Source organism: Hyposmocoma kahamanoa, unplaced genomic scaffold, assembly GCF_003589595.1.
Source record: "Hyposmocoma kahamanoa isolate Upper Pololo Valley unplaced genomic scaffold, ASM358959v1 99879, whole genome shotgun sequence".
Lineage (NCBI taxonomy): Eukaryota > Metazoa > Arthropoda > Insecta > Lepidoptera > Cosmopterigidae > Hyposmocoma > Hyposmocoma kahamanoa.
Window position 1 is genome coordinate 1,334,579 of NW_020656077.1, and position 15,675 is coordinate 1,350,253.

Here is a 15,675-nt window from a genome sequence, read left to right on the forward strand (position 1 = left end):
AGTACATAAGGCAGCTATCGATCATCGAAATAATTCGACCAAAACAAGACATAACTTGAATGTTCTGTATAACAAAACGTCAATTTGAAAATCTATGTATCTACGTGTGGTGAACGCCATGAATTGCATATAGAAGATAATGGTACATAATGGAGTAACGCATGTTACTCCATTATTGCCATGACCGAGTTTTTCAAATAAAGCCGCTATTTAGTCAGTTCTAGTCGCAAAATACTAGATTTAGTTGGTCCGCCTTTCAAAGAGGGTGATTTCTCAATCTCGAGATCCACAACACCTAGCTTAAATCTGGGTACACTAAAAAAAAGTCGTGATTTAGTAGGTTCTACACGTGAAAAACTAGATTTAGTCGTTACGCCGTTTTGAAGTTCACGCTGGAATAAGGCACGCAAGATAAGGAGGGTTTAAAATTAACCAAATTAATTTTATATAATAGTGATCATATATGATCAATATTCATAAATATAATTTTTATACATGAAAATGACATCCAAATATATAACAATTATGTACTCTTGTATCATTTAAAGTAACATTGCAGAAAAAATAGAATGTGGGTTACACCCTTTTGTGCTGATACACTCAAATTACAAATAACGTTTTATAAAACGGTTAGGTCAGCGTAGTCGATAACAGCAATAGATAGAGCAATAGAAATACAGTATTCTACATTCTTCTGTGAAATACCTATTACCATAATCCTAAATTGCATGTTTGTGAATTTTCTCCATTTTGCCAGTGTGTTTGTATTAAAAGAAATACAAAAAAATGTATTAACACTTTATTGATACATTAAACGAATATGTGTGTGCCGATACAATGATATAACTGCCATTGCTAGGTTAAGACTATACCAATGCGAAACATTTTAAACTATCTGGTACTAGCATGTAGGCAATTGTTTGTACAAATGAACCAGTACAAACAGACGGTAAAGTAACATTTGCACTAAATATTCTGTCTATAATAGAATTAGAATTTCCTTGAAATGTGCAGTCCTTTCAGAAGTGACAGTATAGATTTCTTTTTTAAATACGTGCCATTAATCACGCATAGATTCGTCACAGACAGAAAATGTAGTGCAAAAGATCTAGACGCATTTACATGCTCTATTAAATATTGACATTACCAAAAAAGTAAGCCTAATTGTAAGGCGTGTTTATTCTAAATGTAACCGTTCACCAACGACTTAATTCTCATACAATTGCTGAAGTCCCACCACGATCACCAATACGTACCAAGAACACTTCACACGAACAAATTGACGCACGTGTGCACAATATACGCTAGTAATACATTACGAGAGGAAGTAGTTATTGACTTACAATAATTTAAAAGTAATAAACTCAATAAATAAATGTAATAATAAAAAATAAATGTATAAAATGAAATAGTTGTAAAAAAAATAGCATTAACAATAAAGAAAACTTGGAAAACAGGAACTAATCAAATAAAAATCAAAAGTGAAATATAAAATTTATTAACAACGAAACATTTTATATTTACAAAGAAATAAATGTTCGATAAACGTGGACTGATTTATATTACCTTATATGAGAGTAGTCCTTATCCATTGAGGTGGATTTCACACTTCATGCGTGTTCGTCTCAGGGAAACGTGTTTACACTAAATAAGATATACCAATAAATACTAATATACAATACCTACACGTGTGGCTAGCTGGTAGCAACACTTGAATTAATATTTAAATAAATGTACTTAGTGGAACGTTTATGGTGAACTCAACAAATTGATTTAAAAAAAAAATCCCGACTTAACACCTAAAGTTATGCTTCTAAACCTTGAATACTAAGACTCTACAGTACACTATTCATCACGCAAAAATCGCCAAGCGGCTTTATAGTTGACCAATAAGAATATGATTAAGAATAAGTGTATAATATACCTTTGAGAAGTTGATACCATAGTGTAATGTAGAGCGTAACGCGCCTAACAGTTACAATGAAATAGGCATAATGAATATTCTACTAAATTACGATTTAAAAGGAAATTTTAACACCAATTGCCGTCATTCGCCTTCGATGGTAGCTTATCAATAAGCAGTTTAGTATTACGCTAGCCGATGGTGTACATATCGAACAGAAAGTTCAAGTTAATTAAAAATTGTGTTAACAAAACATTTAGAACTTACACTTATATCACAAAGACTTAAGTAATTAGTTCTAACAATCATTAGCAAATAAACAAACGCACGAAACTAATATGTAATAAAGACTTTAAATATATACTCAACGCAAGCAACAGTAAAAATAAATTTTTAGGTATATAATATGAAAAAAAACATAAAATACACAATAGGATACGCGGCGGCTGCGACGATGGGCGGCATACGTACGGGCGGCGTTCAGCGGAGGTCGGGATTGTCGTTGATTTGTTTCTTGATGCGCACAAGCATAGTGGTGTACCATTGATCCAGCCGAGATATGCTATCGTACATTTTCACAGTTTCGGTGAACGCGTCAATGTTCTGCTCCTCTAAGTGCTCGATAAGCTCCTGCCAATCAAATTAAACATTTACATGGCTTAATATGTGTGTAACATTTGCTATGCCCTGAAAACATAGAAGTTAGTAAAAATATAAGTTGAAAACACACAATAGCAGAGTTTCAGCAAGTTGAGCAACCTGTGAAATACAACTTAAGTGTAAATTGTTGTTTCACAATGTAATTGGATACAGAAACACAATTGTTTTACAAACCTTGATAAGCTTGTGCTCCCGAGTGTCCTCAAAAGCTGGATACATGCCGCAGTACTTCTCTAAGGCAAGCTGAGCGTTCAGGATGTCAACGCACAAGTGGCATAAGAGAGCTCTGAACATGTATTCTTTGGCGCTATACTTGAGGAGACTGTTGTCTAGTGAAGATTTGGCGATCTATAAATGGAAGGGTTTGATTTAAAGAACGTTTGAATATTACATATAGAAGTATAAGTAAGAAAGATTGTATTAGTTGCATTATGTTATGTATATAATATGTAGAAGTAGTAAACACGAACCTGCTCATAAATCTGAATTGCCTTGTCATAGTGCTCCAACTGCGCGGCGTACTGTGCCAGTTTGAGCATGCATTTATTAGCTGAGGAGGTAGATTCTTCACCGCGGAAATAATCCGCCGCTTGTTCGTAGTGCTGCATAGCACGAGCCAAATCCACACACTCAGTCTCGTAGAGCTCAGCTATGTTCTATTGAAATAGATTAAAAGCCTTAATCGTGATTCAAGGCTCCAGACGAAACTTAAATTTTCTAATCCAAAGTTATTAAAAAAATCAAGTGTTACATTTGAACACAAAGATGTGATGCCATTAATTATATACAGCTTTGCATAGCCTTTCATTGACAACAAGAACATCAATATCTAATCCAATTGTATTACAAAACAACATTATTATGGTGCATATGTTACAAAACAACGCCATCCCGAAAATGTTAATCTATTACCTGATGATGTTTCGCAGCCAGGGTGAATCGGCCCATGTCAGTGTAAACCTCAATCGCCTTCATGAGACAATTGACAGCCTCTGCAAAATATTAATACACCTTATATGTAAATATCTATTTCATATTATAATAATTAATAATACAAGAGAGAAAACGTAAGAACCAAGTGTGGTTGATCAAAAACTTAGCATATTATTTGCACAGTAGTACACTCAATGGCAAGATAGGAACATAAAAATCTAAGAGATCTTTATCGTGTAACTTTTCTGACAGATTTTCTAAAGTTTTATCAATAGCCAAAAATAATGACAGTCAATGACTATTGTTTTAGTTTTATTGCTGGTGAAAGTATTTTGTGAAGTTTTTACTTGCTGTTTTGTATTTAATTTTCGATTGATATTTCACTATTTCTTCTTTGATAAAATAACATTTTATTTTATATTTAAGTCAAAAATGTATTCATGCCCGACTTAACCCATCTGAGATGGTCACGACAATTAAAATGCAAAAAAATAATGAAACCTATAGAGTGATCTTGTTTGGTGGCCTTTGGCAACAGCCATTATAGTGTACAATGATTCACAGAGACAGATTCTTTTGTAAGAAGAACAAGGTAGGAAAACGTGTCGTGCGAGAAGAGAGTATTTACATATCATAGTATCCCATAATATGTTGTGATCTCACTGTACATATAACTTCAATACGAGAAAAAGTAAAATTACCATACACCCTTTGGCGTGCCTATGGTGTCTTACATCTTGGCTATAAAAGAATGAAAATAAAAAATGTAACTGGAAGAAATCCAAAACAGACGGGAGTATTCAACATATGTAAAAATGAAAATACAATTCAAGATTAATAAAATTGTAACACTATTTGGAAATAACTATTTGGTACACTGACCATTCGCATCACATTTCTTGTAGCAGTTCGAAGCATCAACAAAGTTCGTAGCGGCATCGTGGCGAACACCGGCTTTCAGATGGAGTTGAGCTGCGCTGCAAAAAGCCTGCCCTGCTTGAGGCCACTTCTTAGCCATCTTGAAAAGGTTGGCAGCACGAAGATAGCACTCTACTGCATCTTCTACTTTCGATGATCCTCTGTTTGAACAACAATAATAATAATATTAAGTACATTGTGTTTAAAAGCAATAAATTTTCTCACTAACATAATATCCATAATAAGAAAGATTAATAAATATGGCTGTATGTATTAGTAGCCCATGCCATACAGTAGAGTCTTAAAAAAAAAGGTTGTCTATGATACTAAGCTTTTATTTTAAAGTAATTCATAATAAATTGTGAATTAAGTGTGAATTCTATGTATTTTTTGGAAAATGTTAAGTGTTATTGCATTATATTAAATTTAATCATAGAGCTCTTCTTAACATTATTATTCTGATTATTATGATATTATTTTGACTGCCTCCGTAGCCGAACGGTTACCATGCCGGACTGCCACGCAGAGGTCCCAGGTTCGATTTCCTGGCTGGGAGAAATAATTGTATGGTCTACATTTATTTCTCTCATGAGTTTGGGTGTAATTTGTGTGTCCATGGCACCCGCGACACAGGGTTTACCTAGTGCGGGGCTATGTTGAGTGTGTACGTTATTATTATTATTATTCGAAAAATACTCAAGTAGTAAATTTGATTAAGCAGAAGTTTGCATTTTTCAGTGTAAATATATATTAGGTCTTAAAGTAAGGGTTCTTTTTGAAAGCACGCAACATTGAGTACTTAACCAGAAATAGAGACGAAATGTCATTTATTTTGTTTGAAAACTATTCTGCTAAATGACTACCATAACAATTGCGCTTCGATTGGCCAGTCCGAATTCGAAATATCACAAAGAGTTGGCTAAGCAAATATTATATTAACGAAATCGATAGTCAAGAGATAAAGGAGCATAATGTTTTCATCGTGAATATATGTAAGGAAATATCGTTTATTGATTCCTCTGTAACTTCTGAATGTTTTAACCAATTCCGAATTGTGTAGTATTGCTAGATACCATAGACATTTCGAGTGAGCATGGCATTGAGTATCAAAAAATGTCAAATCACACAATTTTGTACTGACAGCAAACAAAAACAATATTTAAAGGACATTTAAAAGATTAAAAAATATTTCATATGTTCAAACTAGATGCCTAAAATACAGGTACTTATTTTATTAGTAAATGCATCGCAACTACACTTTAAGATTTAATTGCATAGCTTTATGAATATTGCATAATGTTTAAGGTTCATTTTTTACTGTTTAACTACTTTTACATATGTTTCACTTGTATATTTTGATTCAGTTATGAAATAAATTTGTCTCTCTCTTTAATATTGTAAAAATCTTAATTGGAAAATTAAATGAAAAAAAAAAACAGACACAATTTCTTAAAATGTTAAAATTATGTTACGTTTATCATAGTTTCAAATTATTATTGATTTTTATATTTGTACTTGTAGACGTAACTACAAAACTGTCAATTTTTATTTACTTAATGATCCCCAGATGCAAATAAAACTCATCAACTATTTGAAACTTAGATTTAATTAAGAAATTGCATCAGAAATTTATTAATTTTTAGTTTTTTTTATTGCTTTTCAAATATAACAGAAAGCCCTTCCAATTACAATAATGCACAATTAAAAAAACGCTTATGCAGAAAACATTTACATAAAAAGCTGAATACTTTGAAATCTATACCTAAAAAGTTAGAAAATAACGTTTAATAAATTCAGAGAATGTGGATTTGTGAAAAAAATAATAAATTGGAGTAACTAACAATACTCATGACTCAACAATACCAAGATGTCAGATGTAGTTTTTTTACTTCACCAATTGTTTAAATAAATCATTATAATGTTATACAGTAGTACTTACTTGCAAATATTGATACCTAATTAGAGTTTTTAAGTGCAACACTAGCAACAAGTGCATAATGAATAGAATGAGATGACATAATGGGAGTTGCTTTAGGTGGAAGCAAGAAGCATAAATGATTTGAAACAATTGATGGGTCACATCACATCAATTGTTTCACTTTAAATTGACCAGTTTAATTTGAGCTATCCTACGATGGACGAAAAATTACATATTTAATATTTAATTACCGATGAAATGTGACTCTGGTTATTCTATGATTACATGTTTTGCTGTTCTTCCCACTTCACTAAATAGAACAGCCCCCATTTTTAGAGATATTATCTTTATTACAATAAATACAGAATATTTTTGGAATTTATGGAGACACACACAGGGCAGTTGTTGGTGCTGTACTATCTTTCAGCGCAAATGAGAGTTGACATTTATAAGTAATATTGTTCCATTTGACCGATGAGTTACCAGGATTGTATGGCCCTTATTTCATCTCTATTTCTGGTTATATACTTGATGGCATGAAATGACAGTCAGTAACGGCCACCCACAACTTTCTTATACATGTGAACCAATGACATTTGAGGGATAATCCTTATTTTTATTATAAGCACAAGAATTCCAGAAAAAAAGGGTTAACAAAATAAGAGATGGGGCTAGCTACAATTTCTACTAGCAAAAATAATTGTTTTGGAACTTGGGACTTTGCTTATAGTACACTTATAACAACACTGCTTTTTCCATTAGTAATATTTTGTTACAAAGCACGAAGAATCAAAGAGCCAATTATTCATTTTAAAATTTACTTAATATGTTGTGTATGATATATATGTGAATAGTTATCACATCAGAAATTATCAAAAATATTGGGCATTATTAGCACTTAGTGCATAGTAATGTTAACCCACAACAAGAAGATGTACAAAAGCATTTTTCCAAACTATGCACAAAGAACATTTATCCAATAAGAGCGCAGAAATGAAACAATTTAGTGCAGATAACCATAATCCCAATATTTATCCTTCCAGAAAATATGATGTCATAATAAACATTATGATCAACCCATTTTATTTTCTGATAGATTAACTATGTTACCACATTTTCATGTTTTGAATGTAGTATGGTAAAACATTTAGCAGCCAAAATACATAATAAAAAGTTGCAATGGCAATGACAGCTATGAGCCTCATTTACTGGGAAACCACTGCAATATTTTAAAGTTCCGTTTGTCTAGGGATTCATTCAAAGATTCATGAAAATGAGTAATTTAACATGAGTTTGCACTCTGTTGGAATTTATTTTAAGGCTCCACAAAAAACAGGAATTTTCCACCATGCGTTCGCACTCTACATAAATAATACTAGAATGTTGTTTAGAACATACATCATTATTGACAGAGTAATAATTCGCAATTAGCAAAGGATGAGAAATAGGCGTGGACCCTTGTGAAGAGTGTCGCTTATACATTGTTCTTGTTCAAATGATGTTATACCAAACAAAAGATAAATAATTACATTAAACTGGTTGTGTACGTCATAAACTACAAATATTAACGATCAAGTAATTAGGCAATTATCAACAAAATAATTGAACAAGTCATTGTCCTTACCCAAACAGTGATCCGAGGAAGGATTTCGACGAATTTAACTTCTTTTCCGCCTCCGCCACTAGCTGCATAGCTTTTTGTTCGTTGTCTGCCATTTTCGTGATACTATACACTAAATATTATTGAAATGTTCTAGTTTTCCAAAGAAATTATGACAAAATGTCGTCACCAAAGAACGGCAAAAAGCGGACCGTCGCTGTCATCGAATCGATTGAATCAGAGTTGCAATAGTAAAAAATAAAATTTGGTTATGGCTCCATCAATACATACGAATGTTAATGTTTTTTCAACCAAACTGTTTAGTGCGAGGGTCGCATAGGAGAACGAAATGATGCTAGCATTTCTTAAACAACTTCACAAGTGTGTATTGTATTATTTCCTAAAAACCATAGCACAAACTGACGTATCAAGATCATTGGACCCAGTAGGTACTTTTAGGTCCCAAAAGATCAATGTTAAGAACCATCTAGATTTGGAGTAGATTCATAAAACATGTAGAATTTGTCGATTTTATCAATGGTAATCATAGAGGATGGAAAAATGCTAATAAACAGAAATAGGGCTTTCACGGACGGAACTTTAGCCAAAAAAAAAACGCGTGCCTGCCTTATCCATATCCATATCCAACTTAACCATGGTAGAGTTTTTGAATGTTGACTAGCCAGATAAAAAGTCGCTATTTAGTCGGTTCTAGTAGCAATAAACCAGATTTAGTCGTCCGCCGTTCAAAAGTTTCAAGAGTTTGTTCTGTCCACGCTGTGCTGGAATAAGCTTATTCCAATGGCACTATCTGTCAATCTCCAGAACCACAGCACCTAGCTTAGATCTGATTATAATAAAAATATCGTGATTTAGTCGGTTCTAGTCGTAAATACTAGATTTAGTCGGTTCGCCGTTTTGAAGTTATTAAGGTGTTTTACTGTCCACGCTGCGCTGGAATAAGCTCATTCCAAAGGCACTATTTGTCAATCTCCAGAACCACAGCACCTAGCTTAGATCTGATTATAATAAAAAAATCGTAATTTAGTCGGTTATAGTCGTGAATACTACATTTAATCGTTATGCCGTTTTGAAGTTATTAAGGTGTTTTAATGTCCACGCTGGAATAAGCTTATTCTGGCGGCACCATTTTTGAATCTCAAGAACCATAGCTCCTAGCTTAGATAGATCTAATTGCTCTCAGAAAAAGCCGTGAATTAGTCAGTTCTAGTCGCAAAATTTTAGAATTAGTTGCTCCTTTGTTTAGAAGATATTGGATATTCAATTATTTTCATCGACAGGTACATTTACGTAGAAAAATCGTACACATAGTGAAAAATGTATATCTAAGGAAAGTCACCGCTCCAAATGATCGTTGTGAAATCACTCAAGATATCGTGTTCGTGACAATTAAAATAATTTGAATTGATAGAGTATAACAAATAAATGTTTTAAATATGTACATAATTTTTTCAAGTCAATTAGACGTAACACCAATTTGTAGTTGAAAATGACTTGCGCTATAAATTATCATTTATTCAATTAAGTCATTCATTCATTATTTAATTATTGTGATCAATAGTCGTACGCTACTGTACTCCACACGGTTCGTTCGTCTCGTGTAAACGAAGGAGGGGGAACCCAACACGACACACACACTAATAAATATCATGACAATCGATAAATCCCAATGCCATTAAGGAAAACTAACTGTTTTTTTTGCTAATTTCCTTGTATTAAAAACTAAACATTGTCAAAACCTTGAAATAGCACGTATTTAAAAAAATATTCTGCATATTGCGCAAAATTTCTACATGAGCTCCTAGACTAACACAGGTATAACCTTGAAATAATATATCGGTTATATCTTCTAAACAAAGGGGCAACTAATTCTAAAATTTCGCGACTAGAACCGACCAATAAGCGACTTTTTCTGAGTGCAATCAGATCTAAACTAGGTGCTGTGGTTCTAGACATTAAAAAATTGTGCCGCAGGAATAAGCTTATTCCAGCGTGGACAGTAAAACACCCATAAAACTTTTGAACAGCGGACCGATTAAATTTAGTTTTCTTGCGACTAGAACCGACTAAATAGAGACTAGTCATATTTCAAAAACTCGATCATGGTCACGCTGTAAATCATGATCAATAAGCCACGCAAAAAACATACAAAATTTCGAATTCGTCGGTTACAGGTACAGATAGGCTTATTTTACATTGCGGCGGAACGGAATGGAACGAAAGCGTCAATTTCGCCTCGCCGCGCCGTGCGAGAAGACGGGCGCAGTCGCTGGAATGCTTGAGCATTCGCGAGCTTTCTCGCGACTGCGCCTTGAGGCTGTAGTATTTCGTCGACGTTTACGTGACACTGCGCCTGCCTTCGCGCCACCTCCCGCACATTCGCCAGGCGCCGCCGACGGCAGCCGCGGAATTCTCACAACAGCGCGAGAATTCCGCGGTAGACGCGAGACGTGGTTTTTGCCTCGTATCTACTTTACACAATTGACCATAAAGTTCTTTACGCTATGTACAATATTGTTACAAAAATTCGCTTCAATTCCGTTCCGCCGCAATGCAAATTGAACCATACACTATCATACGAAAGTGCAGCTCCTCGCTACGCCATCGCATGCGTCTCAGTAAGAACGGCACCCTGGGCACATTGGCCGATAGATGGAAGTCCCCAATGCTGCTGCGGTGGATGCGCTTACACACTGCTGCCAATGCGTAGCCACTTGCCCTATCATTGGCTGGGTACGTTGTGCTTCTATAAGTGTTTTAAGTGTTTATTTAGTCCGAAGTATATTTCGTATCTTCCTTATTGGGTGCAGATATGGTTGTAAATAAATAAAAAATTAACATATTTATTTTATTACTCATTTATTGTAAGTTAGATATTTTAATCAACACTATTTGCGCTTTAACAAGGTACATTTAGAAAGCAGAGTGTTCGATTACATACACGATATAAGTTAGTTATGAAGAAAATTCTCGACTCCTAACAAAAATATATTTAAATATTTCTTCTTAAAATTTGTTACACATTTCTTTTATTCAGGTTACGTTCTGTTAAACGAAGTAAGTATTGTTTCCAAATTACAGGTACAATTTACAATACGACGACACAAATATATGTATAAGTATTAAAATATATCGTTTGTTACACATGGTGTTATATATTGAAGTTTACTTATAAGAAATGTGGGCTTAGAGATGATAAACATTTGCGCAGTGAGAGGCACATTATCACAATATAAGACTAATAGGGTAAAACCAATTTCAGAGCCGCACTAAAACGTTGCGCATATATGTGTGCGAATGTTCGTAACCAAACGGTGTTTGTACTCTGACAAGCAGCTTGATTTTGATTGCCTCTCCCATTGACTTACAATTATATGGACGTCGGGTCCGCGCTAAAAAGTGTCCGAACTTATAGGGCGTTAAAATCGTATACAAAGCGTCATTCGCGCTCTAGTTTTCTTTTGTTCGACTGACAGCGAAGCAAGCAAAATTAGACAATACTGCGATGACATTACAATTTAAATTCAACATTTTACATTTTTCATATTCCTTGAAATGTCACTACGTTTAAATAGGTTGACTTGGGACATTTTTTTCGTGGTTTTTGCATTAGACCCGTCGTCCATTTATTTGTAAGTCAATGGCCTCTCCCGATAGAAAACTGCGTCTTTTCCGAATCGAGGCGCATAATTGCGATTCACAACTGACCGATCGGAAACTTTTGACATTTGTAATCGGAACAATAGCTGATTTAACTCACAAATTAGAAAGATATAGTAGGAATCAGGTTCATCTTCTCGCTCAGAATCCCATCTGATTTCGAGACTACCCGAACGGATCGCTTCTGATTTGAATCAAAATCAACTCGAAGGAATACTATCGGTGCGTCTCTTAATCATAATTCTGAAATAACTTTATTTCTGGTTAATAAAACGTTACCTGAACTAATTAAGTATTTCAGCTAGAATTCAACAGCTATACAATAATCTCTGATAAACATCTATTGACTACTTTAATATTGTGATTACTGTAACATTATTGGCTATGTAAATATATATAGTAAATATATATCCTAATTTTTATATCTTAGCTCCGGCAGTTTGCGAGTTAAGACGATACATAGTTTTATTTAATCTCGACGGTATTTCTCTTATTGTGTTGTCATTCATAAGTTAATTTGTACATAATTTTAATTTCTACGGTAATAATCACTCACCTAGCCTCATTTTTGTACACAAAGGGCAAAAAACAAACACTACTTTAATAGAACTTTGTACATATATAATTTAAGAAAAATATATTTTCAAAAGCAATTTGCATTAAATTTTAGTTCATATATTTTTATATTACAAAATATAAATAGCTATAACATAAAACTACAATAATCCCTAAATCGTAACTGCTTTAAATAAAATGAATTCATCAATGAAAATTAATAATAAAAGTTGGGTGCTTTTTATATTTTCATACAACATACATAATTTGTGTATTATCCAAATTGATAAAATCGCATCTAAAATCAGAAATTCCAAAATTTTTGAACATTTTTATGGCAGACTAGAGAATAAGATTTAGAATGACTGAAAAGAATGTAGTACATTAGTACTACAGCAAAACTACACCAGGTATATACTTTACAAGAAGTACATACTTATTAAATTCTAAATATTATTTTCACAGGACAGTCCTTTTTAACCGACTTCAAAGAAGGGGGAGGTTCTCAATTCGATTGTTTTTGGTGTAGGTATGTTACTGATTACTCCAACATTTGATTCTTTTTTCGTTAAAAGGGTAGTAGTGGTCCCATTAAAATTAAGACATTCCACCTTTATTAAAATAACGACCGTAACGATATTCACATGACAGTGTTAGGCAACAACAGTTAGTTGATTATACGTATTTTTTATTTTTTACAATACCACAATTACAATTAGCTTTTCCAAAGAAAAACTTCAACAAATATACCAATACGATATGTTACGCTATAATAGAGAAGTTAATCAATAGAATAAGCTAGCAGATTTGTGTGTTTTTCGCCTAATGTGTACAGTACCTATGCAGGGCCCTAACCGTAGAATGCTCACGCCGATTCAAAAACCATCGACATGGTTTTGTGAATGCAATACTTTTCCCTTAAGTCAGATTTTCATTGTATAGTATCAATTTCACTATTTACAAGAGACTGCATACGTACCAATACGATTCGCAATACCACGTCGACATAATTTTGCGGTTAGGGCCTCATGTTACACAATTTTGCAACTACGTCTTATAGCAATATTAATCTACACGCATAGTGTGGCCTCTGGGGGGAAGCGTGGCCGTAACTTATATTCTACTTAACGAACTTAGTTGAATAGTCAAGCGCATAAGTATCTAATCTCAAAAATAAGTAAACTAATGGAACCCATAAAATAAAGGACAAAACATGCAAAAAAAAAGAAACAAACTTAATCATAATTTGATTTATTCTTTCCATAAATAATTAATTGAATAGTTTTCTAAAAGCGACAAGGCTAGAAATAATAATAATTAAAGTGGCTAATATTTACATAAAAAAAATTAATACATTAATTAATTACGTGAATATAACTTCAGAACAAAATGTACAACTTAAAAATTTCAAAGGCTACTTGAGTAGATAAAAATCAATTCAAAAAGGTTTATCTTAAAAAAAAGAACTTAAAATTATATCAATCCCACTATTTCAGATTAATTCAGTCGAATAATTGGATCGAACAAAATCCATAGCAAAAGTAGAGTTTGAAAATGTAACTGAAAGTGAGGGATAAATGGCAAGTCGAATGTCATCATATTATTTTATCATGATTACTGTGCAAAATAAAAATGTAAGCAGTATAAAATTAATCTAATAGTTCAGTTGTTTCGCAATTAATATTAAATATTGCACAAAATAGGCGAGCAATCAACAACTCTGTAAAGATAAGTGAAATCGTTCAACAGATCCTATATTTTTAAAATGATATTACATACCATTAATTTGAACTTGTCAAATTATGACATACTTTACAATAAATATAATATAGCACTATAAATCTACTGCTATAAATAGACACCTTGACACTGATACTAAGCATTCTGTATTATTGTTGGTGTTCTTAGCAGGAATGTGTTCGTATCTTCGCATAACGCTATCACCGGTGAACATACAGCGAATCAACGGAAATAAATTACTAACACCACTGTACGAATACTAAAATACCTAAATGACATTATTTCACCACAAATATAATTATTGCTTTTTACTATACATTCTTTTAACAATAATTACTTTATAAAACAATATAATTTCTTAATTGATACACCGTTGCTATTATTTCTATTTAAATATAGTTCCTGCGACTTTGCGTGACATTTTCAAACAAATTGTAATGATATTTAATTGAAAATCGACACTTCTTTGTATAATGTTTTGTAAAATATTTACTAAGTTATTCATAAGTACCTTGTTTTAGTACTATTGTGGAAGGAGAAATAAACGATTCTTATTTTTTAAATTTTTTAATTGGTTTTACGGCCTTGGAATAAAGCCATCAAGCGAAATTTTGAATAATTTCTTCCTTATTTAAGAAAATATACAACACAGTGATTTTTCCATTGATTTTTTATAAACTATATTTTTTATAATATAATTTATCACTTGTGTTTTCTCACAGTAAGCGTTCAAGTATAATGAAATGTCGACGTGTACCAATGTCTTCTGACTTCTGGGCAAACTATATTGAAAGCACAGGGCGTTTCGAGGTTCGGTTGATTTGATATGAAACAGCACCGCGTGCGGTACGCATACCTTGAAATCAGCTTAGTATATTAAGGGGGTGATCAAACGTACGTACTATTTTACACTATACTATTGCAAAGTTCTACAAGACCAGTTGTATTAAGTTAGTATATAGTAACCATTATAATAATAAAGGTGTACACATAAATATAGTTCTACACAAGTTATCAGGTGATTGATAAGATTATTATTTATTTATGTAACACATCGATTACAATTAATTATAACACAGAAATATAAATAGTATTGCCATGAATATATCTTATTACTTTTCAAAAAATAGTCTTGCTTTCAGATATATTTCAAAGACAAAGAGGCTAAGATGGCAGTTCTTTGCTTTTCGTAAAAACGATGACCAGGCTACTCATAATACTTTCAAATTGGTTCTAGTCTTTGCAAATGTAATAAGAACTAAAAGATTCGACCTGCTCGTACAGAATACAAGAATGCATTTACAGAAAATGTTGAGGTTTTCTTCTTAAAACCAACATCCCTCTATTCATAAATCCAAACTAGGTTACTACATGCTTTTATACAAATAGATAATCAAGCTTTTTATACATAAAGAAATCTTATTGCAATATACTTAGGTACTGACTGAAGCGTTTATTTTTATTGCTAGTCACTTAAAACACAGCAAGGAGTGGTACAGTAACTTATACGCAACACCAATATACACTCGTAATCTGCTCGTAACTCCTAATTTCATAATTCGTATAACAATCTAATGCAACTCCTATGCATACATAATATTTGTCTAATATATTATTCGCACTTTAGTCGTAGATATGGAAACGTCTTTGCTAAGTATATATTTCAGAAAAGGGACTTTTGATTACTCTAATTCAAAAGCACATTTTCTTTCCAGAACACCAATTATTTGTAATAAATATGACTGGCTTTATGCTATCATAAACGCT

At 32.8% G+C, this 15,675-nt stretch overlaps 1 protein-coding gene across 1 annotated transcript; it reads right to left on the bottom strand.

The window, feature by feature from the left end:
* Positions 1–1,479: 1,479 nt before the first annotated feature.
* LOC113239382 (alpha-soluble NSF attachment protein) lies at positions 1,480–8,141 on the bottom strand. The gene is made up of 6 exons (XM_026476364.1): positions 7,957–8,141; positions 4,379–4,575; positions 3,476–3,555; positions 3,034–3,219; positions 2,738–2,911; positions 1,480–2,533 (listed from the first exon to the last, which is right to left on the bottom strand). Exons 1-6 carry the CDS (start codon positions 8,046–8,048, stop codon positions 2,384–2,386), a joined length of 879 nt encoding a protein of 292 aa, XP_026332149.1. The 5' UTR covers positions 8,049–8,141; the 3' UTR covers positions 1,480–2,383.
* Between the last annotated feature and the right edge of the window lie 7,534 nt (positions 8,142–15,675).